Raw genomic sequence first — 17,414 nt, forward strand, 5'->3', positions numbered from 1 at the left:
TCATATATCGTAGCAAGTGATGGATTAAGAGAGAGAAGGATGACAGAGAGAGGCCAAGTAGCCTACAAATTCACTGTACCTTGGCACAGTTTTCACATTCATAGTGCTTTCCACTGTCATGTGACATCTGGTGGCGAATTAAATTGGACTTCCAGTTAAATGCCTTGGGACACTGATCACACTTGTATTCCCTCTCTTCAGTATGTGACAACATGTGTTTCTCCAAGCTGTTAAGAGAACAATTAATTTAATAAACTTGATGACAAAGAACAGTTTCATAAACAGAATGTTATTTTATTACTAATCCTACAATGAAATTTTGAGAAGGAAAAGAAGTGGAGGTGAGAGAAAGGAAAAAGAAGAAACAGGCTTGTGGTAGACAAAAGTACATTTCATGCTTCCTGGACTGTGTCTCCCACCAAAGAGAAGTGGCCCTGTAATACAACCAGGAGGGATGATCTGCCAATTTAGGAGCCTGATAAACAATGAGCTATTTGTTCAGTTCTGGATTCAGTACACAATTCCAACAGCAATACATATTGCTAATATCTGCTCCATTCAACGCAAACTCTCCAACAAAAAAAATGTTAAGAAAGTGCTTAAGAGCATATAGTCAAGTATTCCAATATGTGTAATATCTACATGGAAAGAGTATGTTTATTTCTATTGATGTCACAATGTGAAAAAGACAGCCAGCTAACTATTCAATAAGCAACTTTCCAATATGGCCCTGGGATAGATACAGATGAATAGACAAATGGACAGAGATATGTGTGTGTGTGTGTGTGTGTGTGTGTGTGTGTGTGTACAGATATATATGTATATAGATACAGACAAAAGAAAAAAATAGAAGTTTCTCACAAGAAGAGTTTGTCTGTTTTAAAGTTTAGATTGTTCTCTTCAAATCTTTCTCTCCCCTTTCTATTATTTCATTTGAAATCTTCAAGAATAATAAAAAAACAAGTACAGATAACAGATAATTCTGATAGTGAGATGTCTGCATCTTTTTGTTGATTAAATACATACACATATAACATGGTAGAGTACCACTCCAAAGTACAGTAACAAGAGCTCCTTGGAGAAATGACCAATTTCAAATCTAGTAAAATACTCAGGATGCATTTTTAACATGTTGTTTATCAAAAGCAAAAATATAACAATAATAAAAAATAAAGAAGAAGAAAAGAAAAGAAATTATAGGTACCAAGAATTAGGTACCAAGTTAGAAAGTTGTCCACTGAGCAAAGATGAGACAATTAAAGCATTAATAATAATATACCTTTCAATAATAATAATCTTCAAAACATACAAACCATTGGAGGATGCTATGCAGCCAATCATTATTCTGAAACTGGTAAATAAGGGGAAAACTCATGCATATCTTGCTTTCCCTATATGAACTGTACTTTAGGTTGACCAAATAGAGAATGAGGGACAATTTCTCTACATAAATTAATCCTTATAACAAATGACAAAAGACTGATAGAGTTAGAATAGATCCATTCTTCTGCCACTAAAAAGTTAATGAATCTAGGCAATCCGTTACATGTAATGGAAATTGAAGACATCGTGGATGAAGTATTCTTGCTAAAACATTGAACCTAAATCCCAGTTAAGACTTGGGACGTAACTAGAAGTTCACAGGAAAGAAAGGGAATGGAAGAAGATGTGAAATACAATTTCTACAGGGAATCTAGACTGGAGGAAATGTTACGGGGGGAAACCCCTCAGTAGTATTTGATAAATAAATTACAACGAGAGAGAGAGAGAGAGAGAGAGAGAGAGAGAGAGAGAGAGAGAGAGAATTTGACAACAGGAACAAATAGCTATCAGAAGTTTGTCAGCCAATTGCTCTATATAGACCTTATTTTGATCTTAATTTTTGAAGTTACGTGATAACTTGGAGAATTTGAACTCCAATTGAATATTTGATAATGTTAAATCAGTTTTTATAATGTAGTATTGACTAATGCTTTAAAAGAGTTCTTACTTTCTAAAGACACATACTGAACTACTTAGGAATAAAATGATACAATGTCTGGGATTTGTTTCAAACAATCCAAAACAGGTATAGATGCAACAAGATTGTCCTTGTGTGGTAATTATTGAAGCTGAACATACTGTTTTTTTTTAAAAAATATATTTTTATTAGTTGTTGATAATTTTTTTATTTTATTTATTTATTTGTATGTGATGCTGAGAATTGAACCCAGTGCCTCGGATATACTAGGCAGGCGCTCTACCACTGAGCCAAAATCCCAGCCCCTGAACATATTGGTTTTTGAAAGTGCCATCCTCTCTAATTTTGTGTAGATTTGTAACATTCCATAATAAAAAAGTTACTAAAAAAGAATACAACTATCAAATATACACAAATTATTGTCTTCCATGGTTTTTAAATTTTCTTACGTCTTCTTTTCTTTTTTAATTTTTAATTAGTGAATTACAACTAAATATAATAGTGGAATGCATTATGCTCTGATCATTTTATTTTTCTACGAAATGTATACTCTAATTTGAATATCAATTAAGACCTTTGCGCACCAAGAATATGTTCCTTTGTGGTTGTGTGTGGGTGGGAGTGTAAGAAAATGAAGTGCATGCTCTCATATCTTGGCAATTAGAAGTACCTTTCTCACACTAATTCTCTGCCTCAGCTTCCTCCCTAAAATTCTATTCATACTGGCACATGAACTTCTTTGTGTGCTGCATGAGTCAGTCAAGTTGGGAATGCTATTCTATTTGAGCACAAGTGGAGATATCTCTGTGAACACAAAGTACCAGGAAAGAACAGGTGTGGGAAGTCATAAGAAGCCCTATCTTTATCTATAATATGTAATTCTCTGTTTGGTACAGAAGTGGAAATGTTAATAAAGGAGTTAAGAGAGATATCCATAACTGCAGTTAACACTGAACTAAGTCAGGGACACCCTCCAAACTCATTGTACAGATCGAAATTCTCATTGTCTATTTTCAGTAATCCAAGAAGACAAGCCATTTTATGATATATATATTTCAATATGCTGTATGATAAATCATAAGCCTGGAAATCTAGTGGCAAAATATGTACCTATATGTTGAGCCTTATTTCTTCAAGGATTGGGAATGTAGCTCAGTGGTAAAGCACCCCTAATTTCAATCCCCGGTACCAAAAAGAAAAAGAAAGAAAGAAAGAATGAGAATATGGCACTCAAGGAGCAGAAGTGAGATAGCAAAGCAAGAGAAAATATTCTTTCTTTGCTTCTCTTAACCTAGAATAAAATCCATATTGTTCCACAGAATTATCAAATATTGGCTAATTAGTGATTTTAAAAAAGTTCTCACAAAAGCAAATGCACATTGTTTTCATAAACATAGAAGCAATTCAGTCAGGCATTATGAAGACATCTCCACTTGTCATCCAATTTAATATCAACTTATAGAGCTTTGCTCAGCTTTCTGGGTTCTTTACTTTTGTATATTAATCTTTGCTTCTTTCTTGCTCTTTTTTTTTTTGCATTCTTTCCTCAGGATTTTAGATAGAATATACAAAACAGAAGAATGTGTCATGTCAAGAAAGGAATTTCCACTTGTTGAAAATGTAAAGCAACAATATAACATTCGATAAAGTGGAAAATGTTCAGAGAATGGAAGTTCTGCACGTGGCTACAGAACATAATTCACAACTAAAACATGCCACCTGAAAGACTGACATTTAGCTCTATAGTTAAACACTTTAGCAGGAAAGGTAAGTTTTCTGGGTTCACTTATTTTTTCCCCTGAATGTTTGACTGAATCAACTGAACTGGCAGTTGGATTTGGCATTAGGTAGAGTTGGCTCAAGCTTAGTTGTACAGTTAGTAGATTAAGAAGCTTTCTCCACCCAAGAAGTGTTGTATACACTTTCCATGATAAGAGTTACTGTTTTCCAAGTAGAGTTACTGTTTAGTCTGTCAATTTTTACTTTATAATACTTTTCATTATTTTCTATGATAAAACTAAAAGAAAAAAAATACTGATACCAAAGATGCTACTTTTCAGTATCAATACTTCCCCTGCTCATGGTATTTACTAGTTTCATTTTGTATTTTTTATTTGGATGTGAGTCTATCTGGGGGACATTCTGTGATGTCTTTTTAACAGAAATCCACTTTTTACCAAACATATGTAACAGATTTATTCTCCATGCAGAGTGACATAAAGCAGTAGAGATAAATTTAAAGCATATCAGGAAAGCTCTCTCCAATAGCTAAATTACTCCTGAATTTGCAAAGACAGAGATGTGTGAATTTGACTCAGTCTCCTCCAGGAAGAGGTTATACTTAATGTCTTAATGGTCATTTATAACTTAAATTGTGACTACATGAAATCCTTTCCTAAAAGAGACCTAACTAGAAGAAGAGGACCCAGAGCAATAAATGGAGGTGAAAAAAGAGAAGGGGGAAAAGGAGCCACTGAGAAGGAAGGGAAATGAAATGGTACACTGAAACAGGTGTTGTGTCAAAGACCAATTCTGAGCTATTCACCTTCTCCAGCAAGGCCAGTTGATACAGGGCCATTCCCACTGAAATACTGTGTTACGCTCACTTTAAATTCTAATTATACTTTCCAATGATGATTTCCAAATTTAAAAGCAAAGTAATGAATGTAATTATTAAAATTGTTTGTGGACCAAGGAAAAATTCATTAGGGAAGAAACAAACAAATAAAAGACCCATTAACTGGTTATTTACTTTTCTGATTTTTAAAGGAGCATTTTGTAGCATAATTATCAACATAGTTTTCAAAGAGTAGGTTCCAGAGGTGTTGTTTTCTTCAATAGAAATTTTAAATGTTCAAAGGGTTATAAAAAATTAATGAATCACTGAAATAATGAATTTAATTTTGTTAAAAATAAGAATTAATTACTTCATTTAGATCATTATATTCCTTTTTTTTTCTTTTTAGGAAATGTACTAGAAAACTAAACATTCTTCTTTCATTCTTTTATATATGTGTAGTTTAGATAATAGTTCAAATCAAAACCATGAGTTGCACTGTACTATCAAAAGAACCTGTTTTTTAAGTGAGTACTAGATCCAGTCTTCTTTTTAAAAACATCATTAAATGTTTCTGCAGGTAGCTTTATTGCTTCCTGGCAAAGGACTAATTAGCATTATTTTTTTTTCTCAGCACTCTTGATTTTTTTTCTCTAGATCATTATTCCTGTAAAGTTAACTTCAGTTCTCAATAACATTACTTAAATAGTAATTTAGGGGTTAGGGAATATAGCTTATTGGTGGAGTACTTGTCTAGCATGTGAGAGGCCCAGAGTTCTATCCCTAGCACTGCAAAAAAAAAAAAATAATAATAATAATAATAATAATAATAACAACAACAATATAACATTAGCTTCTATTTGAAAACAAAATAACTAATTCTAACTTCATTTTACAGATAAGAATTTCCACCGGGGGTGTGGTGGGGGGGATGCTTTCTGACATTAGCATATCTGTCTGGTTCACTGTAGTTCTACATTTCCCAACTGCATAAACTCTCAAAATTCAGGATAACATTTTATTAAAGAGTAAATATACAAGATTTAAGGTGCAGCATGCCATCTCTAACCTTTGCAAATCAGGAAAAACTTGGTCACATTCCTTACACTCCTGGATGGTGTGTATCTCTCGGAGATCATTCTCACTTTCGAGTTTTTGTTGAAAGTCCTCTTCCACCATGGAGAATGCTGAGTGAGGTGTACTGCATGGGAACTTTTGGTGATCTGCTAGTTCCGCTTTGGATTCAAAGAGCTGGTCACAGTCCTCACAGCGATATTGCCGTTCTTCTGTGGAAACAATTCAGATGTTGCGAGGATTGGGTGGTTGGAATTTGCTTCCCCAACCAGCTCTCTGATTGAATTATACAAGCCATAATTGAAATTATGTGACTTCATTTTCACCATGACCCCCTTTTTTATAACATGGATTAGAAATTATACATACAAAGAACTCAAGAGAGAATCTTAAATAATAACAAATAATTACTGTGGCTATAGTATAGTGCCTGATTAGATAAAACTTTATGATTAAACCTTTCTAGGTTCAGAGGATACTGAGAGTAATAATTACTAATTATTGAGCATCACCTATTTTCTCAAGCTGGGACATGGATTGTGGATATTGTTTAAAACCTGAGTATGAGAAATCATCATTCTGATTATTATCCCAATATTCAGATAAGGGTACTGAGGCTCAGAGAAGTTAAGTAATCAGTCAGGAAGTGTATAGCCAAGGAGTCAGAATTTGAACACATCCTTGCCCCATACACTCCTCCCTGGGCCAATGTCATGTTACCTGAAGGGCACAGGGGTCACCAGGCCCTACCTGAGCCATGTTTTGTGCCTGTTACTATCAGTGACTTTGGCAGTACTTTGGCACCCATCACTGATCAACATGGGGCACAGGATGTCCTTAGTGCCCTTCTAGGATAATTTATGTTACTTCAGGGCCAGGGCTAAGTGACAGCTTTATTAAACAGCGAGCATACCATGAATTTACATTCTAAATGAATAAGGTGAATAAACGGTAACAGTTGAGACTAGAGATAGTGAGGTTACAAAGTGTCAGGTAGGGATGGAATTGTTTCTACTCTATTTCTATATCTGTGAGGTCGCTCAGGAGGCCACCGTCTGCACAGATCACACAAGTACAATCACAGACATTTTGAAAACAGTTCATGATGCTGAAAAACACCCAAGGCAAACAATGTGACACACACGTAATGCCTGTTTTGTAGACCTACAGCCAAGGAAGATGTGGCTCTTCAGTTGTTCATTGACTAAGTGTTTTTGAGGAACTATTTAAGTCACGTACCAAATGTCAAACACTTTGCCAGGGAATTAATGAATAAGAAACTCAAGGGGATACACAGGTGGACAAAGAACTGTGATATAGTTTATGACAGAGGCATGCATAAGGCCTAAGGGAACACTGAGAAAAATGCCCAATCTGTCTAATCTGGGGGAAAGTGGTTCAGAAAAGGATTCATAATGAGTAAGTACCAGCCAGCTGAAGTGGGATGAGAGGGGACATTTCAGGCAGTGGGACTAGAACAGACCAATGAATAAGCTAGGAAAAAACATGGCACATTCATGGACAGGTAGGGCCATGGTGAAGTATGGCAGGTTTAGAGGGTGCCCGTCAGGGAGGGGAGGGAAAGGAAGTTAGGGAGAGCGGCAGGTCAGCAGGGGCTTTTCAGGTCCATGTCAAGAAGAGAAGAGAAAGCCCTTGGAAGTTGGGAAATGGGGACATATTCAGACTTGGTTTGGAGAAGAATTTCTCCCAGCCGAAATTTCTCTGCAGAGAAGCCCAGTGGGACGTCGCTGCTATAATCCATCCAAAATACTGGCTTACTTTAAACCAAACCAATAACAATGGTGGAGGCAGATAATACTTTATTTTGAATGTTGACTCTGCCACTTCGTAGCCATGTGGTGTTACTACTCAATTTATTGAGCCTTCCTTCGCCTGGGCTTCTCATTTCATTTGTTCATTTCATCTATGTCATGAATATAATTCCTTCCTCACGGGTTTTACCTCTATGTACAAGATTAAATGAGACAATATATGGAAAGCATATAATATCTAGCACCTAGTAGGTGTGCAATACATGTATTTTTGTTTTTGTCTTTCCTAAATTAAATACCAGACATATAAAATACAAATTACCATTTAGACATGAGAAACCTTACATGTAAATTAATGACATATGAATGGATAGGGATATAATACCCTGGAAACAAGCAACCTATGTTTCCAGAACATTTTAAAGGAAGGCAATTTATGAATGGTGACCTTAAGAGAGGAACAGTCACTCTACTTTGGCCTTTCTGTAGCAGTAAACTAATCACTGATATGTCAAAAATAACTATTTGAAAACATTTTAGATCTAACATTTACAGATGAGTGATACCTTTCACCAGAAAAACTTCAGGTTGCATGTTTTAATCATCTGCGCATCCCCTACACATACTGCCAAAACACATTTCCCATTGGGCCAGACGCCTCTCCCCATCAGGCTCAAACTTTTCCAGACTGACTGAGAACTCTAGGTTTCTAAAGCCATTCTTGTGTCAGAGTTTCCAAGAGGGAAATGAATTCCAGAAGGCACCTCCAAATACAGTCGGTATAACCTAAAAGGCAGAATATAGTTTGGCCAGAGGTGGGCGGGGAACCTTTGGAGGTAAAAAGATTGCCTTCACAGAGGTACAGAGGCAAAAGCTGAGGCCCTCCCTTTTGGGATGCTGGAGGGATGGAGGATAGCATGATCCTGACCTCTCTGGTAGGTTGCAATGTGTAACTCTTCCCAGTGGTGCTTCCGGCAAAATATTCTAAAGACATCACTACATTCTGTTGAACCAATCACATTATCTTAGGGAAAATTAATAGGAAAGAGAATGAAAAATATTAAATTTTCATCTCAGTGCTAAAGATGAACACAAAGAGAAAACTCTTAATCTTACCTAAACATTCATGAGTACTAATTATTATTCTGTTTGATCAACCCTCCCCCCACCACAGCTTCTTTCAATTTAGAATAGGGCCCTGGCAAGTATAACTTCTGCTGACTTTAGAATGTCCTCATCTCTACTTTGTTCTCTGTGTCCTTCCCACAGATACTACCCATAGGGTCATGATGATACGAATTTTAGTCCCATAAGAACATTTTTTTCCCAATAATAGGCCAATGGATGGGAGAAGCATCTGCTAGATTTAGATAAGCTCTCAGCCAGGCTCCCTGGAAGGATTCTCACAGTGCCTAGGGCATGGACAAAAGGTGTAATGGGATGTCTTTCAAATATTTAAAATTCAAATATTTAAAATTCCCTTGACCTGCACTTCAGGGAAGTCCTCTGCTTAGTTGAGTTTAATATCAACAAGCCATCAATCTAAGAGTCACTCCGAGGGAATGAATTTGTTAGAACTGACATTGAATGGTCAGGGAAGCTAATAAAGAAATGCCAAGTATGATACAGTCTCTAAATGAGGGTTCTGGGGACCGCGCTGTGAGCAGTACTGACCATGGATATCGGGCGCCATAGTGTCATGGGGATAGTCTTCGCTCTTCATGAACAGCAGGAGCTCCTCTCCTGGCGCAATGTCTGCGACTACTCTATAGAATATCTTCAAGACCAAAATAGAACAAGGGGAGGAAAGACAGAGATATGCATGTTAGCAAAGAGCAAGATATACATTATGTTATCTGTACACTTTCTCATATCTTAATAAACATATTCCTTTTATTTATTTATTTATTTATTTGCCAAAAAGATTGTGACTTTCTATTTTATATACTGAAAATGAACCCTCTGGTTGCAACTGGAAAGCTGTAACTTTCAAGCCAGTTCACATATCTTTTCCAAATCCTACTTCAAATTTTCTTAATGTGAGGCTTGCTGTGTCATATATACCCTATGTAATGTTTAACTAAGAGTTTTTCTGTCTCTGAATTCCTCAAAGTACCTAGCAAGGCACACAAACAAATCTGAGTCCTGTCTTGCATTATCCTGCAGTATTCTGGCCAACCTTCAGCCACCCTCTTGAGTAAGTTAGCAAAACCAGCCCCTTCTCAACAAGGTGTTCTGAAGGTGAATCAGCAAGGTCTCTAGAGAACAGAATCCAAGGGGAGCATCTTGCTTTTCGACACTGACTGCCCCTCTCACCAATCAGAAGGGGACTCCCATACCTAGGTCCTGCCCTCATGCCCCAGTTCCTGATTGCCACTCTTGGAAAGCAGGCATTAGCCTTTATTGATTCATTTGTCAGGGCTGGTGAGGGTGCTGCTTATTCCCCCTGCTTTCTAGCAAAGTGCAGAGGAAAGGAAAGATTTAATGAGTCTGTTAATGACTGACTGAAAAGCAGCGGGGCAAGTGTGGAAAGAACCCAAACCTGAAATTTCCAAGAGCTGCCTATCTTTGCTCAAGCAGGTTGGTGACTTAGGCAAGCCATTGACCAATGGGTATATCCAGGCGCCAGGGTTTTTCCATTTACGAAAGCAATTTAAGCATGAAAATCTTTAAGATGTTTATTCATTTTATCATAAAAACTGTCTTAGTTTTTCCATTTTATTCTACAATTTTTATTAAGCATCAATTCTATATCCAGATAAAAAAGAATGAAGTTATACAGTCTACTATTTGTACATTCTGCTAAGGTATCTCTGAAAAATCCCACAATACTCTTGAAAAGGAGATTATTCATTTGCCTTATATCTTCTCTCTCACCAACATCAGCAGTGAGAGTTTTTTCCTCCTAATCTTCTTACTAAGTTGTCCATAAACAAATTCCAACTTTGGTAAGACAAAAACAAACAAACAAAAAAAGAGTCCCAGTTTCAGATTCTAACTATCTACAGAACACACACATGCGCGCGCACACACACACACACACACACACACACACAAAACCACCACCAAAAGCAGTAAACAAAAACAAGAAGGAAAATCATATAACACAAATGGTACATCCTATGAAGAAACAGGAAGAATTTTTTTTTTAGAAGACACTACTGTTAACTATGGTTTCCTGCAGGACCAGTTGATATTTCAAATGGAGAAAAGCTGAATAAATTAATGTCTTATGAAATCAATAGAAATGCTTATACTCTGATTGTATTTATCTATTTGTTTATCTTTTGAAAAGCTGAGGACATAAAACGTAAGTACGTGCCTCTTTATTCCAGTAGGTGGCTCTAAAGCCCAATTGTTTATTTTTCTATAAAAAGACCAGAACACCAAATTGTGCTAAATTTGAAAAACACCTCAATGAGGACTATTTTCTGCTTAGTTTCTTTCTTGTCAAAATGAATTAATTTTTTTCATTCAATAGGAGTTTAACCATCTGAAGTTTGTTTATAGAAAATAAGGCCAAACACAAAGTGTTGCAATAAAGATTATAGTTTAAACTGAGTTTCTTTATATGTCCAAATATAGAATCAAGACTATCAGGAAAATTATTACTTGTTCTGTGCTGTTTCCATTAAAAAAAATTAGTAAGTTTTCAGTTTGCATCTAAAGCCTAATCTTCACATTCTCCCTTCTTTGACACTGAGAGAAAGAGTTCTGCTGAAAAAGTTACCAGATTAAAAAATAATAAGAATCATAATGCATGAGTTTACTTTTTTCCCCCTAAACCTACAGAGAAATACTTATAAGCACCCTGTTTCATTCTACAGTTGTATTTTCCTTTAGAAAACAATAGACTTCTCTCAACAGTTTGAATCACTTCTTTTTTTGGCATCTCTCACAGGTTTAACTTATTAGTTTCCTTTCTAACAACATGTTGACATTTGAATTGTGACATATTAGAACTTTTTGGTGGCTTCTCGGAAATAGTGAGGTTAAAGGGACAATACCCTGCAAGACAGTCAAACGGTGCAATTGTCTCTGTGGGGGAATGCTACTCAGCATGCCAGGTCATTTTAAGAAAGTATTATGATATCATTACTTCTTTGTAGTCCACTATTAATCATGTCTCTTTTAATTCCATTTTAGATTTACTCAATCCAATGTGAACAGTCCAAGGAACAAAAGAAAATGATGAATACATTGTAACTATATATTATAAAGACAATTCTCTTTGCAGGGACATAGATCACTACTGTAATTTCCCTTTAAGTGTCCAGATTGTCATGTGAAGAATATTGAGTGCATAAAAAATAAAAGACATGGAAGAGTGTTGATGTTGGCTTTATTTACTGGAGGTAAAAGGTGACATTCCAGGCCATGAAAGGCAAGGCAAAGCAGAAGTAGATTTTAACTTCAGGGTGTTCTTTTGGATTTTAAGTGAATTTTTATGGTGCTCATGAAACTGAGGTTTGAAAAGAACTGGCAAACGCCAGACATAATGAGGGCAGATTCTGGGCATGCTTTCCCATATAGCAATAAGAATGTGCCTCGAAGTCCCATCTACCACACCCTTAGGAATCTAGTCCTTTTCCGAAGGTGTTTTTGCTACTCAGGATCTTCATTATCTTCCATTCCTCAGGATCTTAGAGACATTTAAGTAAAATTATGTTTTTCTCCTTTAATTACAGTAGCCCACAAGCATCGTTCGAAAACTTGAAAGGAGATGTCTAACATATAAATTTAATTTGCTTTCTAACAATGATAATGATAGTAACACATTAGCATTTGAGAAGCAAGAAGAGTCAATCCAAAACAAAAATGACAATTTGTTGCACTGAAGCAATTACATGGGAAAATGATGGGCTGTAACCCTGGAAGAAGCAAACTTTTCAGAAAATATATCTGTGCTTCCATGTTTTAAAATCTATCTTTCAGCAAATAAAAATACAACAAAGAACAGAAGCGATTTATGGAGATTTTCTCACAGAATTGTATGCTTATAAAAATACTTATAATGTCTTTCAAATCAGTGTATTCCCACAATCTCAGCTGTCTTGTGGTCCTATGAATCATGGCAACTGAGTTACGGCAGAAGCAGAGACATTGCTAATAGAACGTCTCTGGTTTTTCTGTTGGAGAAAAATGGAAGGGAATCAATTACTCTGTTAAATTCCATAAAAGAGTTAACAGGTCTCCCTCATCAGAGTTGTGTGGAAAAAGTTATCTGGATCCAAAATAAAAATATCCTGGATCTGAAATTTTCTGATGAATTCAACTCAAGTATATAAAGAGAGTCTCAAAATCTTAAACACTTAGAAAATGCTTTAATTGATACAAAAGAGTTGTTAAAACAAAAGCCAGTTTTTGATTGTCTCTCAGAATGTTCCACTAGCAAGAAAAAATCTCAATTATTTTCAATATAATGTGAAAGACTGAAAGAATGGGTCCTTTAGTAGGACATATAATTGTACAGAAAGTATATATTTTTGGAAAGTCATGATAAATGTTTTAAACTGTGTTAACTCCTCCAGGATTTTCCGCTTGGTAGCTGATACTAAAATCCAGAAACACAACATATTATGAACATGACCAAATTCTCCATATACTTGAAACCTTTGAAAGTTGGGATAGTCTTTTCATATTATCACATGAAAAATTTAAATTTTCCAATATCATGCTGGAGTCTTTAATTATTCAGAAAGATATTTTTCTCTTTGTAAGCATGGATATTATATTCAAATCTCTGTATGCCACATTTATAAAGATAAATATTTATAGTAAATGTTTTAATAATAGATTTTTTCACATTCTTTTATCTTTTCAAATTTGTTAAAATAGCACACTAATAAAATTTCCAAATGTTTATTTTAAATTATAAATAATTCAAGTTGAAAATAATACTAAATCCCCAAATTATAAACTTTTATTATAGGTAAAATTCACAATTTAGGGCATAAATATAATATTATACATGCAGAGGGGAATTAAATGCTTAAAATATAATTATTATTCTTAATTTATCTTAATCAAACTCTGAAATCAGTTCCAAATGCAAGAGAATATTCATTCAGTTAATACTAAAAAAGTGGTAATTTGATTTAGCAAATGTTATGCTTCCAAAAGGTAAATTTTCATATAATTTTATTTATAAACATATATGTGCTTGAATATGGCATATATTTTATATGTGAAATATAAATGTGGCAAAGTATACATTTTTGGAAAATTTTAATTCATATAAAATATTATCATTATTACAATGATATAAATGGCATATGATTAACTCTAATTATATGTATATTTAGATTATATATAATTATACTTTGTTACAAGAATCTTAAATATGATTGGAATTGGAATTAATTGAAATTAAATATATATCATTAAATATTAATTTTCTTTAATTATTTAAGTCCTTACAGAGAAAATGGAAAGTCTTAAGTATTATAGGTACTTTTAATAGACTTCCAGGCTAGTTTGGTTTTATATTGTCAAGGTTTGTGTTTAACCAAATCCTCCATCGAATTATGTTACTATATGTATTTACAAATGGTAATAATATGAGCTCTTGTTTATTATCCTATAGAATAGAAAAATCCAAAATCTGTCAGACCAGCCTTGCTGTCTAGTTTGCTATGCTTGAATTGATTTAAAGTATTATGTTTGTACTGCTGAGACAAAAGAAAAATTCAGCGTACAAGGGGGGAAACAAGAAAGAAAGAAAAAATATCATTTACTTTTAAAAAGATGAACAAGGCTTCATTGTTATGAATCCCCATTTATTTTCCCTGGTCAAGCACTGGAAGTTTTATTTATGCTTAATAGACTGTATTTGGCATGTCTAAAAATGACAGAAGTGTGAATTATGAATGACCTTCAACCTATTCAGGAAGTTGTAATAATTGAAATAATAGAGAAATGTACTCCCTGCAAAATTGGTACTGAGAGACAACTTTTTTAGACTATTGCTGTCTTTTCACTTTGAAGTTGACAGTTGATTTCTTCCTCCTCCAGCTCCCAACATTTGGTCTCAATGTTTTATTTTCTATAGCTTCATTTGGTGTACCACTCACAAGACTAAGAAAAGGTGACTGAAACTTTCCCATTTGGAAGGTAGATAGGAGGGGAAACAGGTGACAGTTTACATGTCTGAATAAAGTCAACATTTGATATGAACACGTCTGTCAGTCTTAGTGCTGCAGAGAGATTGCATGGGTCCATAGATTCAATGTGTGCCTATATTATGGTCTCAGGAAGCACGGTATGGACCCCTGATTTACCCCTACAACTGTGGGAGAGCCCAATTCAGTAGTGCAAAAGTGATATCAAGTTTGGGGTCTCTGGAGGAATCAACCTATTCCAATTATATATTCTGAGCTTAATTTTACTAATAAGAGAAGAGTTTTTCAACAGATAGAAATTGATGACAGAACATAAATTTGTCCAGTAAAATGTTAGTTTTATCATGACCAAGTTTAGCCAAAGCAAACAACCCTAAATTTCTCCAACGAGAAGGTACCCTGTATTTGTTTGCCTATAGGGTTACAATCTAAATTTTTTTTAAGAAAGTATTAATTGAGAAAAATCAGGTACTGTCTGGTTATATCTGTTTTCAAAATGGAAAACAAATGCACATGCTAGACCAAGACATTTTTGGAGAAGTTTTTTTTCTTCTCTACCTCTTTAACTCTTTGATTATACTATGAAGATAAAGTCAAGCATAATTTACTGAATGAAACAAAACAGTGAATTAACTGTTGCTTTTAGTTTCTATAAAATGGACAAGTGATAAAAATCTATTTATATTATTACACCCAGAGCCCACAGAGTATCCAGCCTGGAAGTCTTGCAATTTGTCTCATAAATAACTTCTAAGGATCTCTCTCTACAGAGCCCATGAGAAATACCCCTCAGCCACCTGTCTTTAAAGTGGCCATCTTGTCTGAGTCTACAAAGACTCTCTGATGATCAACCCGAATGATTTCTCAACATTTGGTAAAAGTTCCATATTACATTATAAGAAAGATAAAGATCATCAGGGTTTTTTACTATAAAAACAGAGGGGTTTTTTTGTGTGTGTGTTCTTGACCAATATGTTCCCCCTCTTGATGGCTTGTGAACCATTCTGAGGCTACCTTTGGGGCATCATCCCAGATATAACTGGAGTCTACTATGTGTATGCTCTTTTGAGATCTACCTGAATGAAAGGCATGTATACAGGCTAATTACTAAAAAACGCTCAGGAGTCCTTCAGGTCTTCTTTTTCAACTTATGTGTTCGGTGAATCTTAACATAAAATCCTAGTATGGATTCTAACAGTGTTGTATCCTGGGCATTTTTACATGAAGGAGAGAAGTGGTGCTGTTTGCTTTATCATGTAAATACCAAATAGCAAACTATGTCTGAGACAGTTTCATCTTCGGGCGAGGGAAGTAACTTATCAGCCATATGACATCCCCCAGAGTCAGCTTAGGCACTGTTCACAAAGCCAGTCTCTGGGTCTTGCCAGCTGGCATTCATCTTAAAACAGCAGAGCATAACTTTGGTATAAAAGTGGAACTCGACTTAAAAGCAAAGAAAATGCCCAAAGCCAATAATAATTTTAAGATCAAAAGGAGTCATGCAGAATGTGGCCAGAAATCCTTGTAAAGGAAGAGAAAATTAACAAATTACCTGACAGTAGAGGCAAACATTTTTAAAAAGTGGGAAGAGGCTAACAAATTACATTTTTGCTTTACACATAGCTGATTTACCTTGCTTATTTGCACAAACTGCATTAATTGAATGATACAGGAAAGTGGGTTTTTTTCTTCAATAACAAGCCAAAGAAAATAACTTTATAATTGAGCTCGTAATAAGCTTGCAATAATAATACTGTTCTAGTGTCACACAGTCTGATAGAATCACTCACGTGGACCTAAGTAGAGTGAAAGCGGGTGTGCCAAATCAGCCATGATTGTCCTGGAAGCAGTTAAAACTTTATAAGGTAAAGCACAAATGAGAACAATGCCTGTTCCAACTGAAAACACTGTAGAGTCTTGCTGCCGTTCATTAACCACAAGGGAGCTGGCAGGATCCCCAAAGTGAATTCTGACTTTTTATTCTCTGAGGGGCACTCATTCTTCTAGATCTCATTTCTTCAAAATATACATCAGGCATTAGATAATCTCGTATCGACACATTTCTTTTTATTCAGAGCAAACAGCCAACATCTCTCATTCTACCTACTAAATACCAGCTGTCAAGGGCCTGTTTAAAAATAAAAGGACTTATCACCTTGTGTAAATGACAAGATTAATAATGTCTTGGGTTTCTGAGAACTTTATTCCACTTGAAGACCATGTTAGGGCAGGTCAGGAGTTTGAATGAAATTGTGTTCCCTCCTACGATGCAGAATACATACACACATCTCTATAGAAAATATGACCCCAAAGCACACACCCAGATCATTCTGATTATCTTGAAAGGAAAGACAGGTCTTGTTTAAGTCTCAAAAGTCAACTTACATGAATTGTACCATAATGACCTCCCTGGTTATAACCAACATGTTTTCACCATAAGGAAGTATTAGAGTAAAACTGCTGTGTCCAGAGAACTCTTCCATAAGTACACAAATCTTGTGAACATATTCAAGGATGAGAACCAATTTTGTTAGAGGTGGCTAAGTCTCTGGGTAGCCTGCCTTTGATGTAGGTGAAGGATATAGAAATGTGGGCTTAAGAGGGAGGTTATCAAAGAACTAATGAAGGACCAGGCCAAATCTAAGGCAACATGCTACATCTCCCAATCAAAATGGTCTGTCAAAGTAAGATACCCCAAAGACTTCAAAGAAAAGGATACAAAATATCCCAATTTAAACCACAACAAACTCAGTAAATAATTTAGATGTTTGTTGTACTTGACATAAAATACATGAGTGATTCTGGATGTAAACAAAACCTCTGAATCACTGATAAAACTTTTTCATGCATCATCTATATATTGGATCCCCTTGAGGACATAGTCTGGGAGAACTTTCCTCATGCAACTTTCTGCTTTTGCTCTTGCCCTG

The 17,414-nt window shown here is 35.2% G+C and overlaps 1 protein-coding gene across 3 annotated transcripts in view; it reads right to left on the reverse strand.

Annotated features, from left to right (window-relative positions):
* The window catches only part of Mecom (MDS1 and EVI1 complex locus), a 542,464-nt gene that overhangs the window by 37,275 nt on the left and 487,775 nt on the right, over positions 1-17,414 (reverse strand). For all 3 annotated transcript variants that reach the window (XM_026394988.2, XM_077795307.1, XM_077795308.1), the window contains 3 exons: positions 9,038-9,140; positions 5,587-5,803; positions 80-227 (listed from right to left, as the gene is read on the reverse strand). In XM_026394988.2, the coding sequence (XP_026250773.1) occupies positions 80-227; positions 5,587-5,803; positions 9,038-9,140 (468 nt within the window). The remainder of the gene's footprint in view (positions 1-79; positions 228-5,586; positions 5,804-9,037; positions 9,141-17,414) is intronic.

Source organism: Urocitellus parryii, chromosome 2 (assembly GCF_045843805.1).
Source record: "Urocitellus parryii isolate mUroPar1 chromosome 2, mUroPar1.hap1, whole genome shotgun sequence".
Lineage (NCBI taxonomy): Eukaryota > Metazoa > Chordata > Mammalia > Rodentia > Sciuridae > Urocitellus > Urocitellus parryii.